Source organism: Danio aesculapii, chromosome 18, assembly GCF_903798145.1.
Source record: "Danio aesculapii chromosome 18, fDanAes4.1, whole genome shotgun sequence".
NCBI classification, from domain to species: domain Eukaryota; kingdom Metazoa; phylum Chordata; class Actinopteri; order Cypriniformes; family Danionidae; genus Danio; species Danio aesculapii.
Window position 1 is genome coordinate 35,158,133 of NC_079452.1, and position 20,000 is coordinate 35,178,132.

The 20,000-nt window shown below is 39.3% G+C and overlaps 1 protein-coding gene across 1 annotated transcript in view; it reads right to left on the bottom strand.

Moving 5' to 3' along the window:
• The window catches only part of frmd4a (FERM domain containing 4A), a 255,772-nt gene extending 240,929 nt beyond the window's left edge, over nt 1-14,843 (bottom strand). The window contains exon 1 of the mRNA XM_056478927.1: nt 14,759-14,843. Coding sequence (XP_056334902.1) covers nt 14,759-14,791 — 33 coding nt within the window. The 5' untranslated portion in view covers nt 14,792-14,843. The remainder of the gene's footprint in view (nt 1-14,758) is intronic.
• Between the last annotated feature and the right edge of the window lie 5,157 nt (nt 14,844-20,000).

Here is a 20,000-nt window from a genome sequence, read left to right on the forward strand (position 1 = left end):
AGGACAAAGGCGTTTCTACAGGGACTGTCTGACAGAGGGGTCACGGCCCAAGTGAGTCTCTCCTCTCCCCGTCCTCTGTCCACACACACACGCACACGCACACACACACACACACACACACACACACACACACACACACACACACACACACACACACACACACACACACACACACACACACACACAGACACAGCTCCACTGACTTAAACAATCTGACCCTATTCTAATTAAGTCTACATTCTAATAATCATACTCTTATAGTTCACTTGTAGGACAAAGATGATGTATTGTAACTTCTGCTGATTTCTTCTAAAATAAGTCTTGCAAAAGAGCAATATTACATACAATACACTCTGTTACGATGTCAACATTAATAAATTAGCATGTAAACACTTGCAGGAAACTTGTAATATATAAAGCTATATAAAAATGAACAGACAACTTCTTAATGAAAGTTTCTTTGGATTTACTGGATTTATTATGTATCAATTTTAGCAAAATGTTTGCTTTATTTTTAGGTTCTAAGTTCCGAATAAAATGTCAACTAGACAATAGTCTAGAAGTAATATTTATTTGATTAACTTGTCTGAAAATCTGTATTGTGTTGTCGAAAAATGTATTTAAACACACCTGAAACTATTTATTTATTTTCTAAAGTTATTAGTAGTTAGACTATGAAGGCAAAAATATCTCTCTCTATAGTTTTTTCCAGGTAATATCACAAAAGTGAGAGTTTCTCTAATTATTAGTGCATTACAGGGATAAGAACTTGTAATCGTCTACTTGTGATTTTAACTTCATGATTATCTGAGACAGAACTAAACAGGCAAGTTGCAAACACTAAACACTGCCAGCTAAATTTTAAATGTGACCCTGGACCACAAGAACATAACGTCACGTGTTGCACAATATTTTTGCCAATACTCAAAAATACATTGTACAGGTCAAAATGATTGATTTCTCTTTTATGCCAAAGCTCATTAGGAATTTTAAGTAATGATTTTGTTCTATGAAGTAATTTTATAGATTTCCTACTGTAAACATTTGTAAAAAAAACAAAACATTTTAATTATTAATGTCATGTGTAATGCTAAAAATAATTTAGACAATTTTAAAGGTGACTTTCTCTGTATTTAATTAATTAATTATTTTTTGGAACCCTCAGATTCCAGTATATCTGCAAAATATTCTCCTATCCTAACAAACCATACATATTGTAAGCGTCATTATTCAGGCTTTCAGTGATGTATCAAATTTTTTGAAATACTGACACATGACATGTTTTATGATCCTGGGTAAAAATGAGCACAACAATAATAATAATAATAATAATAATAATAATAATAATAATAATAATAATAATAAAAACGTATGAAAATGGCAGCATGGTGGCTAAGTGGTTAGCACTGTCGCCTCACACAGCAAGAAGGTCACTGGTTCCAGTCCAGGCTGGGTCAGTTGGATCTCCTTTTCCCAAAGGTGCTCTATTAGATTGAGATCTGGTGACTGTGGAGGCCATTTGAGTACAGTGAACACTTTGTCATGTGAGATGATTCGGGCTCTATGACTTGGCACGTTATCTTGCTGGAAGTAGCCATCAGAAGATGGGTACACTGCGGTCATAAAGGAATGGACATGGTCAGCAACAATACTCAGGCAGGCAGTGGCGTTGACACGATGCTCAATTGGTACTAATGGGCCCAAAGTGTGCTGAGAAAATATCCCCCACAACATTTCAGCACCAACACCAGCCTGAACTGTTGATACAAGGCAGGATGGATCCATGTTTTCATGATGTTTAAGGCGAATTTCTGATTCTACCAACCGAATGTCGCAGCAGAAATTGAGACTCATCAGACCAGGCAACATTTTTCCAATCTTCTATTGTACAATTTTGGTGAGCCTGTGTGAATTTTAGCCTCAGTTTCCTGTTCTTATCTGACAGGAGTGGCACCCAGTGTGGTCCTCTGCTGCTGTAGCCCATCCGCCTCAAGGTTCAATGTGTTGTGCATCCAGAGATGCTCTTCTGCATACCTCGGTTATAACGAGTGGTTATTTGAGTTACTGTTGCCTTTCTATCAGCTCGAACCAGTCTGGCCATTCTCCTCTGACCTCTGGCATCAACAAGGCATTTGCGCCCACAGAACTGCCCTTACTGGATATTTTCTTTTTTTCTGACCATTCTCCCTAGAGATGGTTGTGCAGGAAAATCCCAGCAGATGTGGCACCAACAGCCATGCCACATTCAAAGTCACTTAAATCACCGTTCTTCCCCATTCTGATGGTCGGTTTGAACTGCAGCAGATCATCTTGACCATATACATGCATTGAGTTGCTGCCATGTGATTGACTGATCAGAAATTTGCGTTAACGAGCAGTAATAAAGTCACAGACGAAGTTCACATAAACACATTTAAGTCAAGCAATCCCTTAATACAAATAGCTCAGTTTCTCCCATCACTTCACCCCGATAATCACTTCCTCATTAACTGTCTGTTAACTAGCTGCTCTCTGACCTCCATCTCTAGGACCAGTCAGATCCCAGATTCGTTACTGCAGCAATGACAGCTGCGAGATGCAGTCAGCAGTCCTGCTTCCAACATGGACACCACCTGTCTGTTCCGCTCCAATAGTTTGCTCTTTTACAGGAGATCAGAAAGAGACAAGTTTTGTTTTTTGTTGTTGTAGTTATTTGGTAGAGTAATTCAATCAGCTGTTTCCCAAGTCATGTACAGGTTTCACCCATTAACCTCCCATCTTTGACCTGGAATATCATACCAGCTGTTTTCGTGTTCATTAACAGAGATGGGAAGGAAACTATGAGAGGATAGAGATGGAGAGGTTGCCAGTGGGATAGATTGGACTGGAGCTGTTTTGGCTCTCTCTCATTCTGTCTGTGTCTCTCTTCGGTTTTTTGCTTTGGGGGTCTCTGTCTTAATGGCTCCATCTGTTAGTATTAGCATGGACAGCTGTAACGCTCCTTACTACTGAGACACACACACATGAATAATGCCACAAATGCACACAGTTTATGTGTGCTATAGGCCAGTAATCTCACATGCAGTAAATTGACCAAAGCAGTATGTAAAGCCATATGATGTCTGGTTTGATTGTCTGTATTACTGCTGTCTGTGTTTCTGCTCAGCGTTTGGGCTTCTTATAATAATGACTTAAATTCTTATCTACAGACCTGTGGCTTTCAGACCAAATAATAACAACAACAATAATAATAATAATAATAATAATAATAATAATAATAATAATAATAATAATAATAATAATAATAATAATAATAATAATAAAATATTATTATTATTATTATTATTATTATTATTATTATTGTTAAAATACTGTGGTTAAATAATATATGTTATTAATAATAATAATAATAATAATAAAATACTGTTATTATTATTATTATTTTTAACATATATTATTTAACCACAGTATTTTAACAATAATAATATTAATAATAATAATAATAATAATTATAATAATAATAATAATAATAATAATAACAATAATAATAATAATAACAATAATAATAAAATACTGTTGTTATTATTATTATTATTATTATTATTATTATTATTATTAACATATATTATTTAACCACAGTATTTTAATAATAATAATAATAATAATAATAATAATAATAATAATAATAATAATAATAATAATAACAATAATAATAATAATAATAATAATAATAATAATAATAATAATAAAATACTGTTATTATTAATATTATTATTATTATTAACATATATTATTTAACCACAGTATTTTAATAATAATAATAATAATAATAATAATAATAATAATAATAATAATAATAATAATAATAATAATAATAATAATAAATATTTTGCTATTATTATTTTTGTTATTATTATTAATAGTAATAACATTATTTTATTATTATTATTAATATTATTATTAATTTTATTATTATTCCAGTATTTTTATTTATTTTTATTATTATTAATATTTTTATTATTAAGTATTATCAGTAGTAGTAGTATTTTTTATGATCGATTTCTGTTTTTCAGTAAAGTATGACTGTAATTATTCATATTTATTTATGCATACATTTATTCAATCAACCGACCAACCAACCAACCAATCAATCAACTAATCAAACAAACATAAAAAACATAGCAAACCTGGAGATTAAAAATTATGAATGCAAAAAAATATTAATGAAGAAAATAAACCTTGACTGACAAAGTTTGTTAAATGAAGTGTTTCAAAAAAAGGAGGTCACACAAGTTACCAAAGACATAAACAATCACAGAATTGGCCTTTTTTTCATGAATTATCCCTTTTAGTAAGAATTTTGATTTGACTAATTTTTAGATGGAAAAAAAGAAAAGACAGGGAATTAAAGGCAGTCAAATTACCTGCACACACACAAACACCTTCAGCTCCCTTCAATAGCTTCTGACATGTAATCCAGGATAACATCTGCTCATTGATCTACTCTGAGTCTAATAGAACTGATAGAAATCACCTTGTCTATACTCCTTCAGATCAGTTAGAGCATATGGACTCTGTGTGTGTGTGTTTGTGTTTGTGTGTGTGGGTCAGCACACAGAGATCCTTATGGGTTTTTTTTCTTCTCGTTTTTGATCCACTGGCCTACATACATACATTACGGAGCCAGAGAAACACAATCTCACACACATGAAGAAGGAGAGATGATAATGAGGAGAAGCTAGAAAATACATTCGTGTAAGCATCCAAATATATGTGCCTCTTTGACACTTGATTCCAACAGTCAATTTCAATTATTAATCACACGCAATATAATTTTTTTTTTTACATTTGGTGATTGTATAGGCTTGAAGACTTGCATGAATGAAAAAAAATGTTCATTTGTAAAGATTGCTTTGAAATATGCACAGTAAGAATTGGAAACAACTGCTGACCACAAAGCTAATTTTCTGGAATTTTCCAAAAGTCAATGGAAAAATCCTATTGTTTTTTGTTGTGAAATGAACCAGAGTGATGCTAACTTACAAGTTAACTTACCAAATTCATCATCAAAGTCATCTTTGCAGCCATCTATTGCAATACACTACAGGATTGCCTTTACACAAAGTTATTTGTTATTCCTTAGTATAAAATGAAAGCTAGTTATCTTACACTTATTCATTCATTCATTTTCCTTTGGCTTAGTCCCTTTATTCATCAGTGGTCGCCACAGTGGAATAAATTTAGCTTATTCAATTCACCTATAGCGCATGTCTTTGGACTGTGGGGGAAACTGGAGCACCTGAGGTAAACTCACGTCAACACGGGGAGAACATGCAAACTCCACACAGAAATAGGAACTGGTCCAGCTGGGACTCGAACCAGTGACCTTCTTGCTGTGAGGCAACAGTTCTAACCACTGAGTCTCTGTGTCGTCCCCATTGAATACACAATTCTACTCAAATTTTTTTAGCAGTTATTTTTATTATTTAAATAAGCTTTACATTTTTTTCTGTAAACTGTGTATTTATTCCCTTAAAGCAATTTATATTATAATAGTTAACATTGTTATTATCATAACCAAATAAATAAGTAGCATTAAATATATACTGTACATTGAAATAGAAAACCATTATTTAAAGTGTAGCACATAGGTGTCACGATCACCAGCGATCATACTCCCAGATCGCTGGATCTCTCACACATGAACTACAAATCCGCCATTTTGGGACTACATATTCATACATGCACTCTGTTCACACACACACGCTTCCTCATTTCCATTGATTAGACTCCCACAGCTGTTGCAGCTTCCAAGACTGATTACACCCACTATTTATACATCACACTCACTCCATGCCTTTGCCGAGTCTTGTCTACTGTATAGTGACTTTACAACGCGTTTCCTTTGTCTTGTTTCACCGTGTGTTTACCCTAGCCTTGTCTACTGAGTTATCCTTGTCTGCCGCCTGCCTTCCGACCTCTCGCCTGTGACTGTTTACGATTCTGGACTGCCCATATACATCTGTTTGCACCTGTGTTGACCCTTGCTTCTCTGACAACGAATAAACCTGCACGTGGATCCTACCTCAGTTGTTTCTGTCACTCCCCGTGTTACAGAAGACTCGGCCTAAACATGGATCCAGCGGGTATTGCAATAATGCGTCTTCGTCAGGAAGCCCGGTCTATTGAGGAGTACGTGGAGGAATTCATCGAACTGGCACACCTAACATCTATGAGTGAGTTGTGTTTGATGATTTTCTTCCGTGGAGGACTTTCTGAGCCCCTGTATTCCACTATGCCTTTGCATGAACCCCATGGGACTTTAGAAAATTACATTGATATTGCACTACAACTAAGTGGGTCCCCCTTCACCGTGGGCGAGGTGGAGGAGACCCCTAAATATTTTTTGGGGGGGGGCAAAGGACCGCAAGACCCACCAACAATGGGGCTTGCTGCTCAACCCATTAGCACCATTATGCTGGCAACACCCATACTCCTGTCTCCTGCTCACAAGATGGCCGCCTCCAGTCCCCTAGCTCACAAGATGGCCGCCTCTAGTCCCCCAGCTCACAAAATGTCCGCTTCCGGTGCTCCAGCTCACAAGATGGCCGCCTCCAGTTCCCCAGCTCACAAGATGGCCGCTTCCAGTGCTCCAGCTCACAAGATGGCCGCTTCCAGTTCTCCGGCTCACAAGATGGCTTCCTGTTCCGAGTCTGTTCCTGCCATAGTTCCAGTTCCTGAAATGCCATCCCCTGAGCCACCAGAATGGCCACCACCACCTGAGTTGCCAGAGCTGCCAGATCCTCCAGAGCTGCCAGATCCGCCAGAGCTGCCAGATCCGCCAGAGCTGCCAGATCCGCCAGAGCTGCCAGATCCTCCAGAGCTGCCAGATCCTCCAGAGCTGCCAGATCCGCCAGAGCTGCCAGATCCGCCAGAGCTGCCAGATCCTCCAGAGCTGCCAGATCCTCCAGAGCTGCCAGATCCTCCAGAGCTGCCAGATCCTCCAGAGCTGCCAGATCCTCCAGAGCTGCCAGATCCTCCAGAGCTGCCAGATCCTCCAGAGCTGCCAGATCCTCCAGAGCTGCCAGATCCTCCAGAGCTGCCAGATCCTCCAGAGCTGCCAGATCCTCCAGAGCTGCCAGATCCTCCAGAGCTGCCAGATCCTCCAGAGCTGCCAGATCCGCCAGAGCTGCCAGATCCGCCAGAGCTGCCAGATCCGCCAGAGCTGCCAGATCCTCAGTCACTGCCAGAGCTGCCAAATCCTCCAGAGCTGCCAGATCCTCAGTCACTGCCAGAGCTGCCAAATCCTCCAGAGCTGCCAGATCCTCAGTCACTGCCAGAGCTGCCAAATCCTCCAGAGCTTCCTGAATGGCTGCCACCGCCGCCTGAGCTTCCTGAATGGCTGCCACCGCCGCCTGAGTTTCCTGAATGGCTGCCACCGCCGCCTGAGTTTCCTGAATGGCTACCATTGCCGCCTGAACTTCTTGAATGGCCGTCGCCTGAGCTTCCTAAATGGCCGCCGCCGTCGCCTGAGCTTCCTGAATGGCCGCCGCCGCCGCCTGCGCTTTCTGAGTGGCCGCCGCCGCCACCGCCGCCTGAGCTTCCTGAACGGCCGCCGCCGCCTGCGCTTCCTGAACGGCCGCCGCCGCCTGCGCTTCCTGAACGGCCGCCTGCGCTTCCTGAACGGCCGCCTGCGCTTCCTGAACGGCCGCCTGCGCTTCCTGAACGGCCGCCTGCGCTTCCTGAACGGCCGCCTGCGCTTCCTGAACGGCCGCCTGCGCTTCCTGAACGGCCGCCTGCGCTTCCTGAACGGCCGCCTGCGCTTCCTGAACGGCCGCCTGCGCTTCCTGAACGGCCGCCTGCGCTTCCTGAACGGTCGCCGACGCCTGAGTTTCCTGAATGGCTGCCAACTCCGCCTGAGCTTTCTGAATGGCCGCCGCCTAAGCTTCCTGAATGGCCACCAGGTTCATATGACCCGCCGATGTCTGCTGAAAGTAAGGCTCCAGGCTCTCTGCAGCTCCATGCCCCAGACCCTCCGCAGCTCTGTGCCCCAGACCCTCCGCAGCTCTGTGCCCCAGACCCTCCGCAGCTCCGTGCCCCAGGCACTCCGCAGCTCCACTCTCCAGGCCCTCCGCAGCTCCATGCTCTAGGTCCTCCGCAACTCCACTCTCCAGGCCTTCCTCAGCTCCATGCTCCAGGTCCTCCGCAACTTCACTCTCCAGGCCTTCCTCAGCTCCACGCTCCAGGTCCTCCGCAGCTCCACTCTCCAGGCCTTCAGCTTCATGCTCCAGGTCCTCCTCCTCTACATGGTCCTGGCCCTCCATCCCTCCCCCTCTTCCGCCTCCGCTCCACCTCCCGCCTGATCAGTATTAGGAGTGTCTGGAAGCCACTCTTAGAGGGGGGGCTCTGTCACGATCACCAGCGATCATACTCCCAGATCGCTGGATCTCTCACACATGAACTACAAATCCGCCATTTTGGGACTACATATTCATACATGCACTCTGTTCACACACACACGCTTCCTCATTTCCATTGATTAGACTCCCACAGCTGTTGCAGCTTCCAAGACTGATTACACCCACTATTTATACATCACACTCACTCCATGCCTTTGCCGAGTCTTGTCTACTGTATAGTGACTTTACAACGCGTTTCCTTTGTCTTGTTTCACCGTGTGTTTACCCTAGCCTTGTCTACTGAGTTATCCTTGTCTGCCGCCTGCCTTCCGACCTCTCGCCTGTGACTGTTTACGATTCTGGACTGCCCATATACATCTGTTTGCACCTGTGTTGACCCTTGCTTCTCTGACAACGAATAAACCTGCACGTGGATCCTACCTCAGTTGTTTCTGTCACTCCCCGTGTTACAATAGGCGAGTATATAGGCGAAGGGTAGCAAAAAAGATGAATAAAAATGTGAATAAATTGTCAATGATGATAATAATAATAAAAATAATAATTTGTTTAATAAATAAAGTATAGGGTCATGAATAAATAAAGTTTGCCTCATTATTCTTGTATTTCGGATTATTGTATAATCCAAAAAATAATGGCTTTTTGTCAGGGGAACGTGAATGATGCTAACTTGCTGAATGGCCTACAGCCATCTATTGCGATACACTCCAATATAGACCATTTCAATGTGGCGATGTCATTGGGCCATGAACATTTCCTGCTTGTTGTCAAACTATTTCATAACTTAATCATATCATAACATTAAAACCGCTGTCGCGACATTATTGATCAATATGTGGACCTTTTAGGATTCTCTGAAAATATGTAAATGAAATGAAAAACATGAAGGAGGATATATTTTAGGACTATTGTTATTGTTTACATCCATCAAAAAGGTCTATACAGTTTAAAAATGCTGGGTAGTTGTAAATTACAATTAAAAATGGTCTGTCATTTTAATAACTTGACAAAATTGACCCAACGTTGGGTTACAACAACTCAGCATTGTTTTAAAGTGTTGGATGGTCTTCTCCACATGGATTAATGTGATTCCATGAATTACAACCAAAATGAGGGCGGCACGGTGGCTCACTGGTTAGCACTGTTGCTTCACAGCAAAGAAGGTTGCTGGTTCGAGTCCCCACTGGTCCAGTTGGAACTTCTGTGTGGAGTTTGCATGTTCTACCTGTGTTTGCATGGGTTTCCTCCGGGTGTTCCGGTTTCCCCCACAGTCCAAAGACACGCACTATAGGTGAATTGGATTATCTAAATTGGCTGTAGTGTATGTGTGTGTGTGAATGGGTGTGTATGGGTGTTTTCCAGTACTGGGTTGCAGCTGGAAGGGCACCCGCTGCTTAAAACATATGCAGGAATAGTTGGCGGTTCAATCCTGCTGTAGCAACCTTTGAAATAGAGACTAAGCCGAAGGAAAATTAATGAATGAACAACCAAATTGAGGTGTCATGCTTCCTAATCTTATCCCCTAATGAAAGAGAAGTGGACCTAAAATGGATCCATGGAGCCTTCACATCAATGCCATGCTATGGGATGTTTAGTAGGGTTCTGTGTTGTCAAACACTGATGCTATACTCTAATACAGCAAAGTGTGTCTCCCCGAGGACTAAGATAGAGAAATAATGTATTACATTTTTTGCTGTCTGGCCACATCAAACAAGACTGCTGACATCTCTTTATCTTCCTTTCCCTCCATTTTTTCATGCATGGCTAGACTTGACTCGATGACAATTGCTGTCTCAGCACCACGATACATTGGTGAATCTTCACACACGCACACACATGATGAGGAAGACCAGTCAACAGTGTCATAAGTAGCACATGAATGAATGTGTGTTAATTAATTGAAATGGAATTCTCCTAAAGCCACACGGTTTGAGATGGTTTATATTAGAAAGTAGAACAAACATCCTGCTGTGCTGGCAATCTGTTGGCCTTGTGTAAAACACACACACACGAGCTAATAGCCTCATAACTAAAAAACCAACAGCATCAGGACAAACCAACCAATGCCGGCTTGTCCTGTATGAAGAGTGAAGAAAACTTTTATCCTAATATATTAATATATAATGAATTTTATAAATTTTTATTTAAAAATCAAACATTGCAATATTTTGTTTTACTGCGATATATGTTGCGATATGAATATATTATCAACAGTTGATTTGAACAGCTCTATTGGGAAAGATTTCATTAATTTAGATCGACTGGGGTGATCAAGTCTTTTTTCTATCCAGTGGATCTGCATAAATTATAATAAGTTACAAGCAAAAATAAATAAATAAACAGTGCTTTATGGTTTTCTAGGGAGTCTAACAGTATTCATGTACAGAAATTGAACAATCAAATGTAAAATAACATGGCCACCACTGTATAAATAATAAAACATAATAATATTTAATAATATCTTTATCTTTTGATCTGTAATAAATAATCTAATCCTGCGATGTGACTATTGCAGATACACACATTGCAATATCAATGCTCAAACGATATATTGTTCAGCTGTAATTTCTATTTCTATTTAAACTTGGATGTTTTTAATAAGCTCTACTTTTTTCTCAAAAGTTCTCAAAAAAAGTGTAATTATTCCTCAAAAACAACGGTATTATAATAATTAATATTGTGATTATTCATAAAATACATGTCATTTTTAAAAATTACTGAAATATGAAACCATTTTTTAAATTGCGCTGTTAAATGTTCAAATCATTCCTCTCAAAAACATTTTAAAAACCTTACCAACTCCAAACTGTTTAACAGGACCATTATTTATATCTAATATTACTTTTTTATTTGTGATCACAGACTATTCAGGCTTAAAAAATAGATAGAAACATTTTTTATTGAAATCACAAATTATTTAATCCCCAAAAAAGTATATGTTAGGAAAAAAATATCTATTTCTTTCTTTAAACTTCGAAATATTTTTGAAAAAAAAAACTGTATGACACTGAAAAAACATGAAATGCAAAGCTGATATTTAAATCATGAAATATATGATGCATTGTTTATTGTCTGAAACAGTAAAACACAACCTGATTTCTCACAACCTTTTTTAAAAATCTCATAACAACAAACTCTCATGCAGTACACACCCATACATATTTATTAAAGCATTAAAGTGCAACACTGTTGCCATCTGCAAGACTCGTGTGCAGCTGCATCACCTGTATGATTATGATTTCCATAAACTCACTCCCACACAATGCGCTGCCAGAACTGCCTGCCACACTCTTCCCAAAACCATTCTGAGCACTCACACACACATTCCATCAGCAGGATGGAGAAACACAGAGAAAGAAAGTCAGAGATGAGATGAGATGAAATGTCATAGGTTGAACTCGGATCACTGGACACAAATGAAAATCTTTATGAATTCAATATGACTGTTTATACTTGTGCATCTGTGGACGATGATCAGCTGACATTGAGTTTTACTCTATATACTCTTAGAAATAAAGGTATGAGAGCTGTCACTGGGGTGGTGCCTTTTCAAAAGGTATGCATTTGTAACCAAAGGGTCCTTATTAATACCTCACGGCTACATGTTAGTACTTAAAGGACAAAATGTGTACATTTTTAGGCACTAATTCCACTGTGTGGTACGGTACGGTACGGTTCGGTTCGGTTTGGTACGCTTTTATGGCCGTTTCCACTGTCAAAAAACATACCGAACCAAACCGTACCGTACCACTTTTTCGGCACCCTTTCGAAAGGGTGCCAAACACGAGAAAGGGTACCAAAAGGCGGAGCCACACGCGCAGCTGAACGCTATTGGTTTACAGAGATACGTCATTCGCTTACGCAACAAGCCAGAATGAAAACAAAAAACCCGCCATGTTTGAAATACACAGCGAGAGATTATAGCGAAATTATAAATACATATAATAACGAGCCATGGTCGATCTGGGCTCAAACAAACCTTGCCGTCGTCTGGATAAAAAGCCACAAAGCCAAGAAGAAGAGCAGATTTACCCTGTGCCCCGTAGTTTTTTACGAGCCAGTCTGAGGCGCGAGCGGTTTCGCTTTTTTGCTAGCGCTCGCGCGTGTCTAACATTATATCTGAAATAACAAACTTCTTGAGCTGATGATAATAACCTGCGCTTGATTATTAACGTGCTTTTGAAACCTGATCCTGTCAGACACTGACAAACGCGAGAGTGAAGCGTGAAGAAACAAAGGAGAAGCCGGAAAAAAGGAGCACATTATTTTTTCAGCAAACATGAACAAAATGCCATGTATAACTAACTCATTATCTTCACCTTTTGGACTAATATGAACTCAGAATGACGGAATTACTCTCTAACAGAGGCTACATGTGCTGCTGAAGATTACATACACAGATAAGAGGTTTTCACTGACTGTGGGCTATATTTTGTGTTGTTTTGAACCTAAATACGGACGAAATGTCTGCTATATGTAGTTCTTCTGTAGTTGATAACATATCGGAGACTGTAAGGGGCTGTATGTGTTTATATATGTTCATTTATTTAGTTATTTAATATAATTACAGACGTTACAGTAGTCGTCATTGATCTGCAGTTATAATCAACTCATGTTCATTGAAAAGTTAGTAATAAACATTTCTACACAAGTATTTATGTGTATGAAGCATATGTTTTGTGAGAAGTGCTTTTCATATGATATGTAAGTGACCCGTACAGCTTTACTGTAGACATTTCCTCGAGCTAGAATGACATCGACTGAAACTTTCTGTCATACACCACGCCCACCAAAAGGGTACCCTTGTTAGTGGAAACGCAAGCCTGATAAAGGTGACCCGTACCAAACCGTACCGTACCGTACCGTACCGTACCAGTCAGTGGAAATGAGCCATAATACTGTACATACCTTTGATGTACCAAAATGGACCCTTTAAGTACAATTTTGTACCTTTTGAAAAGGTAGCACCCCTGCCAACCTGATTTCACCAAGTAGGACAGGATTAACATCCATGTTGATCATGAAACAACATTCCAATCAGCCAATCAGAATTAAAGGATATGTTTACTGTTTATGTTAAGTTTAGGCTTACAGTTTATGCATTCTACATGATTGTTATCCAACTATCATTCTCCTCTAATTCTGGAAATAATTTACAGCCATGGTTGGGTTTAGAGGTAGGGAATAAGCATGGATTACATTTTCCAACACAAACTATGTATCAACATTGATATTGACCCAGGATCACATCATAGTTAGCAAAATCATGATACCCAGTGACACCCCAGTCTCGTACCTTTATTTCAGAAAGTGTTAGCTTGAAAAATCCTGGAGTGTTCAACCCAATTATTGGTCAAAAATGGACAAACCCAACTATTGTGTTGCATATTTTAATTACAGTTCCAACAACAAGTACGGTGTGTCCATATTTTGTGCAAAATTGGGTGAAATCAATTCTTGCTCTGCATTTGTATTCAGCTTCAAGTGCACAACTGCACACACACACACACACTGAAGCCTGTCCTAGACTTCACCTCAACTCTGTTGCTGAATTATAGCTCTAAATTTTGCTTTCATGACCACATCAGCTCACTTTCTGACCAAAAACACCATATTTGCGGAAGACGATAGACTGACACTACAAGGTTTTTTCATCCTCTCCCTGCATTCACATTCAGCATCAAGTGCAAACACACGCACACACACTGAAGTCTGCCCTAGACTTCACCTCAACTTGCTGTTTGTGAATTATACCTCTAAATTTATCTTCCATCTCAATGATCCACTGACAGTATTTATCTTCTATGGCTGTTTTCATTCCCATTTGCATTCAGTAAGAGTTCACTTCACCTTATTAGAACTCAAATGTTTTGCTTGTAACATTAGAACTCAAATTTTTGCTTCCACCGTCACATTCGCTCCCATTCCGCCCAAAAACACCAGCATGTATGGACGATGACCGACTGACATTGTTTCTACTCTACAGTTTTTGTCATCCTCTCCATGCATTTGCATTCAGCATCAACCACACACACCCACACACACACACACACACACACACACTAAAGTCTGTCCTAGACTTCACCTCAACTTGCTGTTCACCCAAATTCTGCCTCTCTTTCTAACCAAAAACACCTTCATGCATGCAAGAAGTGACATACTCTCATACTCTCGAAGTCACATACTCTCAAAAAGAAAATCCTAAAATGAAACCAGCAGACCCTTTTATTCTGTGGTCTCATGCTTGCTGTCCTTATATTGCTGTCTCCAGGCAGAACGGGACATTATAAACGCATGTTTTTACCGGCACTCTCTTTCTCTATAGCATTTTTCCTGTATCCCCCAGCAACCACAGCACTTACCCGTGTGCGCATGGGAGAAAGCAGCCCTTCCATGTCTTCTGCTCATTCCTTAGAATACCCACAATCCTTTCACTCAGCCATCCTCGCTCCGGTAACGTATCCAAACCGGTGCACACTCACCGAGCAATGAGCGCAGCTCTGGGCGCACACCCGTGGACACACACACACACACACACACACTCAACGTCAGAGCATCCCCCACCCCTGCAGGAAAGCCTCATCTCTCTCTCTCTCTCTCTCTCTCTGTGTGTGTTCATAGACTGTAGGAGTTTGTACTTGAGAAAAGGTTGCTGCATTTTGAGTGTGATAACCAACTGCAAGCATTAGCCTCCAATCATCCATTCATTTTCTTTTTGGCTCAGTCCCTTTACTCATCAGGGGTCGCCACAGCGGAATGAACCACCAACTTATGCATATGTTTTACACAGTGGATGCCCTTCCAGCTGCAACCTAATACTGGGAAACACCCATACACTCTTGCATTCACACTCATACACTATGGCCAATTTAGCTTATTTAATTCACCTATAGCGCATGTCTTTGGAGTGTGAGGGAAACCGGAGCACCTGGAGGAAACACACGCCAACATGGGAAGAACATGCAAACTCCACACAGAAATGCCAACTGGTCCAGCTAGGACTCGAACCAGCGATCTTCTTGCTTTGAGGTGATTGTACTACCCACTGCGCATCCTCAAAACCACTGCTACATAACTAAGAAAAGGTCATTTACACTTGGTCTGATAATGGAATATTCTGTACCAAAACCTATAGGGAGATGTGGAACAAATAATTGAAAAGTAATACATTAAAAATGTTATATAATTACATTAGCTCTATTATAAAATTATGCACACATATAAATTGTAATTTTAAATAAAAATAGTGATGTTGATAAGAAATACTACTTAAAAAGTCCAATGACATTTTTTTCATTCATTCATTTATTTTCCTTCAGCTTAGTCCCTTATTTATCAGGGGTCGCAGAATGAAGCGCCAACTATCCCAGCATATGTTATATGCAGCGAATGCCTTTCTAGCTGCAACCCAGTACTGGGAAACACCCATACACTCTCGCATTCACACACACACTCATACACTACGGCCAAATTTGTTTACCCAGTTCACCTATGACACGTGTTTGGACTGTGGGGGAAACCAAAACACCAGGGGGAAACCCACACCAACATGGGGAAAACATGCAAACTCCACACAGAAATGCCAACTGACCCAGCCGGGACTCGAACCAGCAACTTTCTTTTTTTCACTATTTCTTCATTCCTGATTTTATGCACTTCACAATAAACCCACTGGATTGGATCTCCATTTTATCATTTCCCATCACAGACGGAACAATATATACAAAAACAATTGTAGTCATTTGTGCGAGATTATTTTTCACACTTTATTTAGAACTTCAGGGCAAATGTTTGATTAAGAACGTACAAATATAAAATTTATATTAATTAAAGATTAAAAACACTTTTCAAAAACTAATGATTACAGGGCCAACATAAAATATTGCTTAGTAAAATGCTAAATGTAAATGCTTTAAGCCTGCAACTTTCCTGTCATGCTGTTTTTCGTGTTTCTGCCTGCATTCCCATAAGATTAGGATCATCCCAATGATATAAAAGTACTAGCAAAGACACACAAAATGACTGATAAAAAGAATAATATGAAATAAAATACTTTTTATTTCATCCATACAATATGTATATACAGTATATCAATATCATTATGCACAGCCCTAGTGGAGCATTACTTGCTATGCAGCTGGTTTCAAATTACCCATGAGAGATTCCATTTAACTTAGATACAGTAGATGTTCACTATGTAGGGCAGTAAGTCAGATCACTAGGATTTAGAACAGAGCTTCTGCCTCTCATTAATGCCATCATTCCCACAACCCAACACACACACACACACACACACACACACACACACACACACACACACACACACGCACACACACACACACACACACACACACACACACACACACACACACTTCCTCTCATCTTGTGTCCCAGGAGTCCCAACCCCGATTCTCAGATATCTGAGAGATTTCCTCACTGTCACAAGTCTGATCTCTCAGAATCAATTAAAATATGAAGAGAAACATGCGTAGCCGTCGTGACAGATACATCTCTCTCAATTACACTTCTGGGACTTTAGTGTATCACTTCACTTCATTCAAAAGTCACAAATGTATAAATAACTTACAGTACAACTGCAGTTTTTTTTTCTTATTTGACGCTATCTAATGCGTCCACACACACATGTACAGATATCTTTATGGGGACTTCCCTTAGACATACATAATGATTTTTATACTGTACAGATTGTATATTCTATCTACTTCAACCCTACCACTAATCTCAAACCTAATAGGAAATCTCCGGGTGCTCCGGTTTCCCTTACAGTCCAAAGACATGGGCTATAGGTGATTTGAATAAACTAAATTGGCCATAGTGTATTACTGCGTGTGTGAACGAGTGTGTATGGGTGTTTCCCAATACTAGGTTGGGGCTGGAAGGGCATCTGCTGCGTAAAACATATGCTGGAATGGAAGGAGAATGAATGAATGAATGATTTATTAGCTTTTTTGCCCTAATGGGAACCAAAGAATGTCCCCACAAGGTCAAAATGTACTGGTATTGCTATACTTGTGGGGACAAGGTACAAACACATGGTACACACGCACATCTCTCAAAGCTTTATCTTTAATCTTTTAAGATAAAACACTAGGGGCAAAAAATGTTTGCCATGTCTGTCAGTTGAAATTTTAAGGCTTTCCTTTTAGTTTAATATAGACCATTTTGAGAGATGTAAACAATAACAGCAGTCCTATTGTATTTCCTGTTTTAAATTTTTATTTTCCATAGCTTCCAAGAATCCAAGATGTCCACATATTGATAAATAACGTTATGATAGCTGTTTAAATGTTAAGTCATAATTACATTGCCTCTTATTATAGGTATTAATAGCGGAGAAATTAAAATGGTCGTGCCCAACTGAGCCTGGTTTCTCTCAAGGTTTTTTTTCTTCACTTCCGCCATTTAGTGAAGTTTTTTTCCCTCTCCGCTGTCGCCACTGGCTTGCATGGTACGGGATCTATAGAGCTGCGCATCGTTGGATTTGCTCTTCAGTGTTTGGACTCTCAGTAGTGATTATTAAACCACACTGAACTGAGCTAAACTGAACTGAACTTGAACACTACAAACTGAACTACACTGTTCCTATCTACTATGACCCTTTATGTGAAGCTGCTTTGACACAATCTACATTGTATAAGCGCTATACAAATAAAGGTGAATTGAATATCAAATAGTTTGACAACAAGCAGGAAATGTTCATGGGCCAGGGACACCACCACATTGAAATGGTATAGAGAAAACATCCCACATATTCTTTTAAGTGTTTCATAAATGAAACTTTGTGTCTGTGTGTGTGTAAAATGAGTGTGTGTCTATAGAATTCAATTAAAATACATATTCTTTGTCAATTTTAGTCAAAAATTTCCACTTTACCAAATTTCCCAGTTTTATTCATATCTATATTCTGACAGATTTAACAAAGGGCTTTGCTCATACATAGGTTTTTTGAGAATACCTTTTATTATTTTTTTGATTAATACAATGTGCTGAATTATAAAGTAATAACCCCCCCCCCCCCCCCCAAAAAAAAAAAAAGAAGATTAGTTTTTTAACCTGACTTCATCCAGTGTTTTAAATGTATGCAAATGTTTGAAATTCTTAATGTCAGCATTCAACTGAGGGAGTATGGTCAAAAATATTACGGTGTTTTTTTATACCCGATTCACCTGCTGTGCCTTAAGATTCATGCATCATGGTCACCATAGCAACTCCATCTCCACCTTGCATTCGCACAAACTCCACTTCCTCTCTTGGTGCAATAAACAGCTATGATTTTCACTCTATAAAGAAACAATAAAAAGCCACATGTGGTTCTGGAACTGGAGTTTAATCTGTCCCGTGATGTTTTCTGTCAATTCAGTGGCTTTTCTCCGCACTGACCTTTCAAACGTCAACATGGAAATCAATGAGATCTCCAGAGATCAAACTAATCTCTGTTCTTCACTACCTGTCATCACCCTGTTTACATGACATATGACCTCAGGACCGGTCACTGCAGCTTTAATGTGTTTTATGAGCAGTTTATGAAGCTGTTAAAGTGAGAATAATTGCTTAGCATACAGTACATGGCAACAAAACTTATTTCAAAATTCAGCAATTGAGGTTTTTAACAGGTTTGAGCCAGCAACACACACACAGAAATGCAGATAAATAGCAAACAGCATGCATAAATCATACACTTATCTTATAATTAGCTTCATGTTTGTACCCAAAAAACGAAAAAGATTTCACTGACATAATTTCTGTCATTTACATCACATCAAGTACCTTATTGATTATAAAATTTTGCTTTTTAACTATAAAGCTATAAATAGTCTGGCTCCTGTTTATCGAACCAACTTTCTGTCTCGCAACAATCCAACCCGTTCTTTTAGATCTCAAAACTCATTCTGGTACTTAGAATAGCAAAGTCCACTAAAGGAGGTCAAGCCTTCTCATATATGGCTCCTAAACTCTGGAATAGCCATAGAATAGCAATACCATTCTGTAAAGCTGCTTTGAAACAATAATTATTGTGAAAAGCGCTATAAAAATAAACATGCACCCCCTTCACTTGTTCCAAATATGTTTTAGATTCACACTGAAAAAAAGATACTTTGCTGGAAACCAGTAGCTATTGATTTTGATTGTTTTGTTTTCCTGCTATGAAAGTAAATGGCTAAGTAAATCACGTTTTTAGGTAAACCTTCCCTTTGATAGCCGGGTTGCCATACAAATGTGAAGCAAATCTTTTTAAAGTTTGCTAAAAAGTAATAGAAAAATTCCCAAGTGCAAAATAGGTGCTTTTGCATCAACTTGTTGGGGCTGCTGTAGGACTGTAGTTTTGGTAACCTAGCAAATAACAGTAAACAAGGCAAGCAAAATGAAGATAGATGGCTAGTAATGTGGGTGTGATGTTTGCTGCAGTACGTCAAAACGACAAATGTGTTTTAATCTGCCATTTTTAGCATTAACACTTTTCCGCAAAAACCAAAACCACCTCAAGCGAGCATAAAATGTTTGCAAATTAAGGTATTTTTGTTCAAAATTCGATATTAATCTCAGTCGTTTCTCATGCAATCCTTTAAACATACACGTTAACAT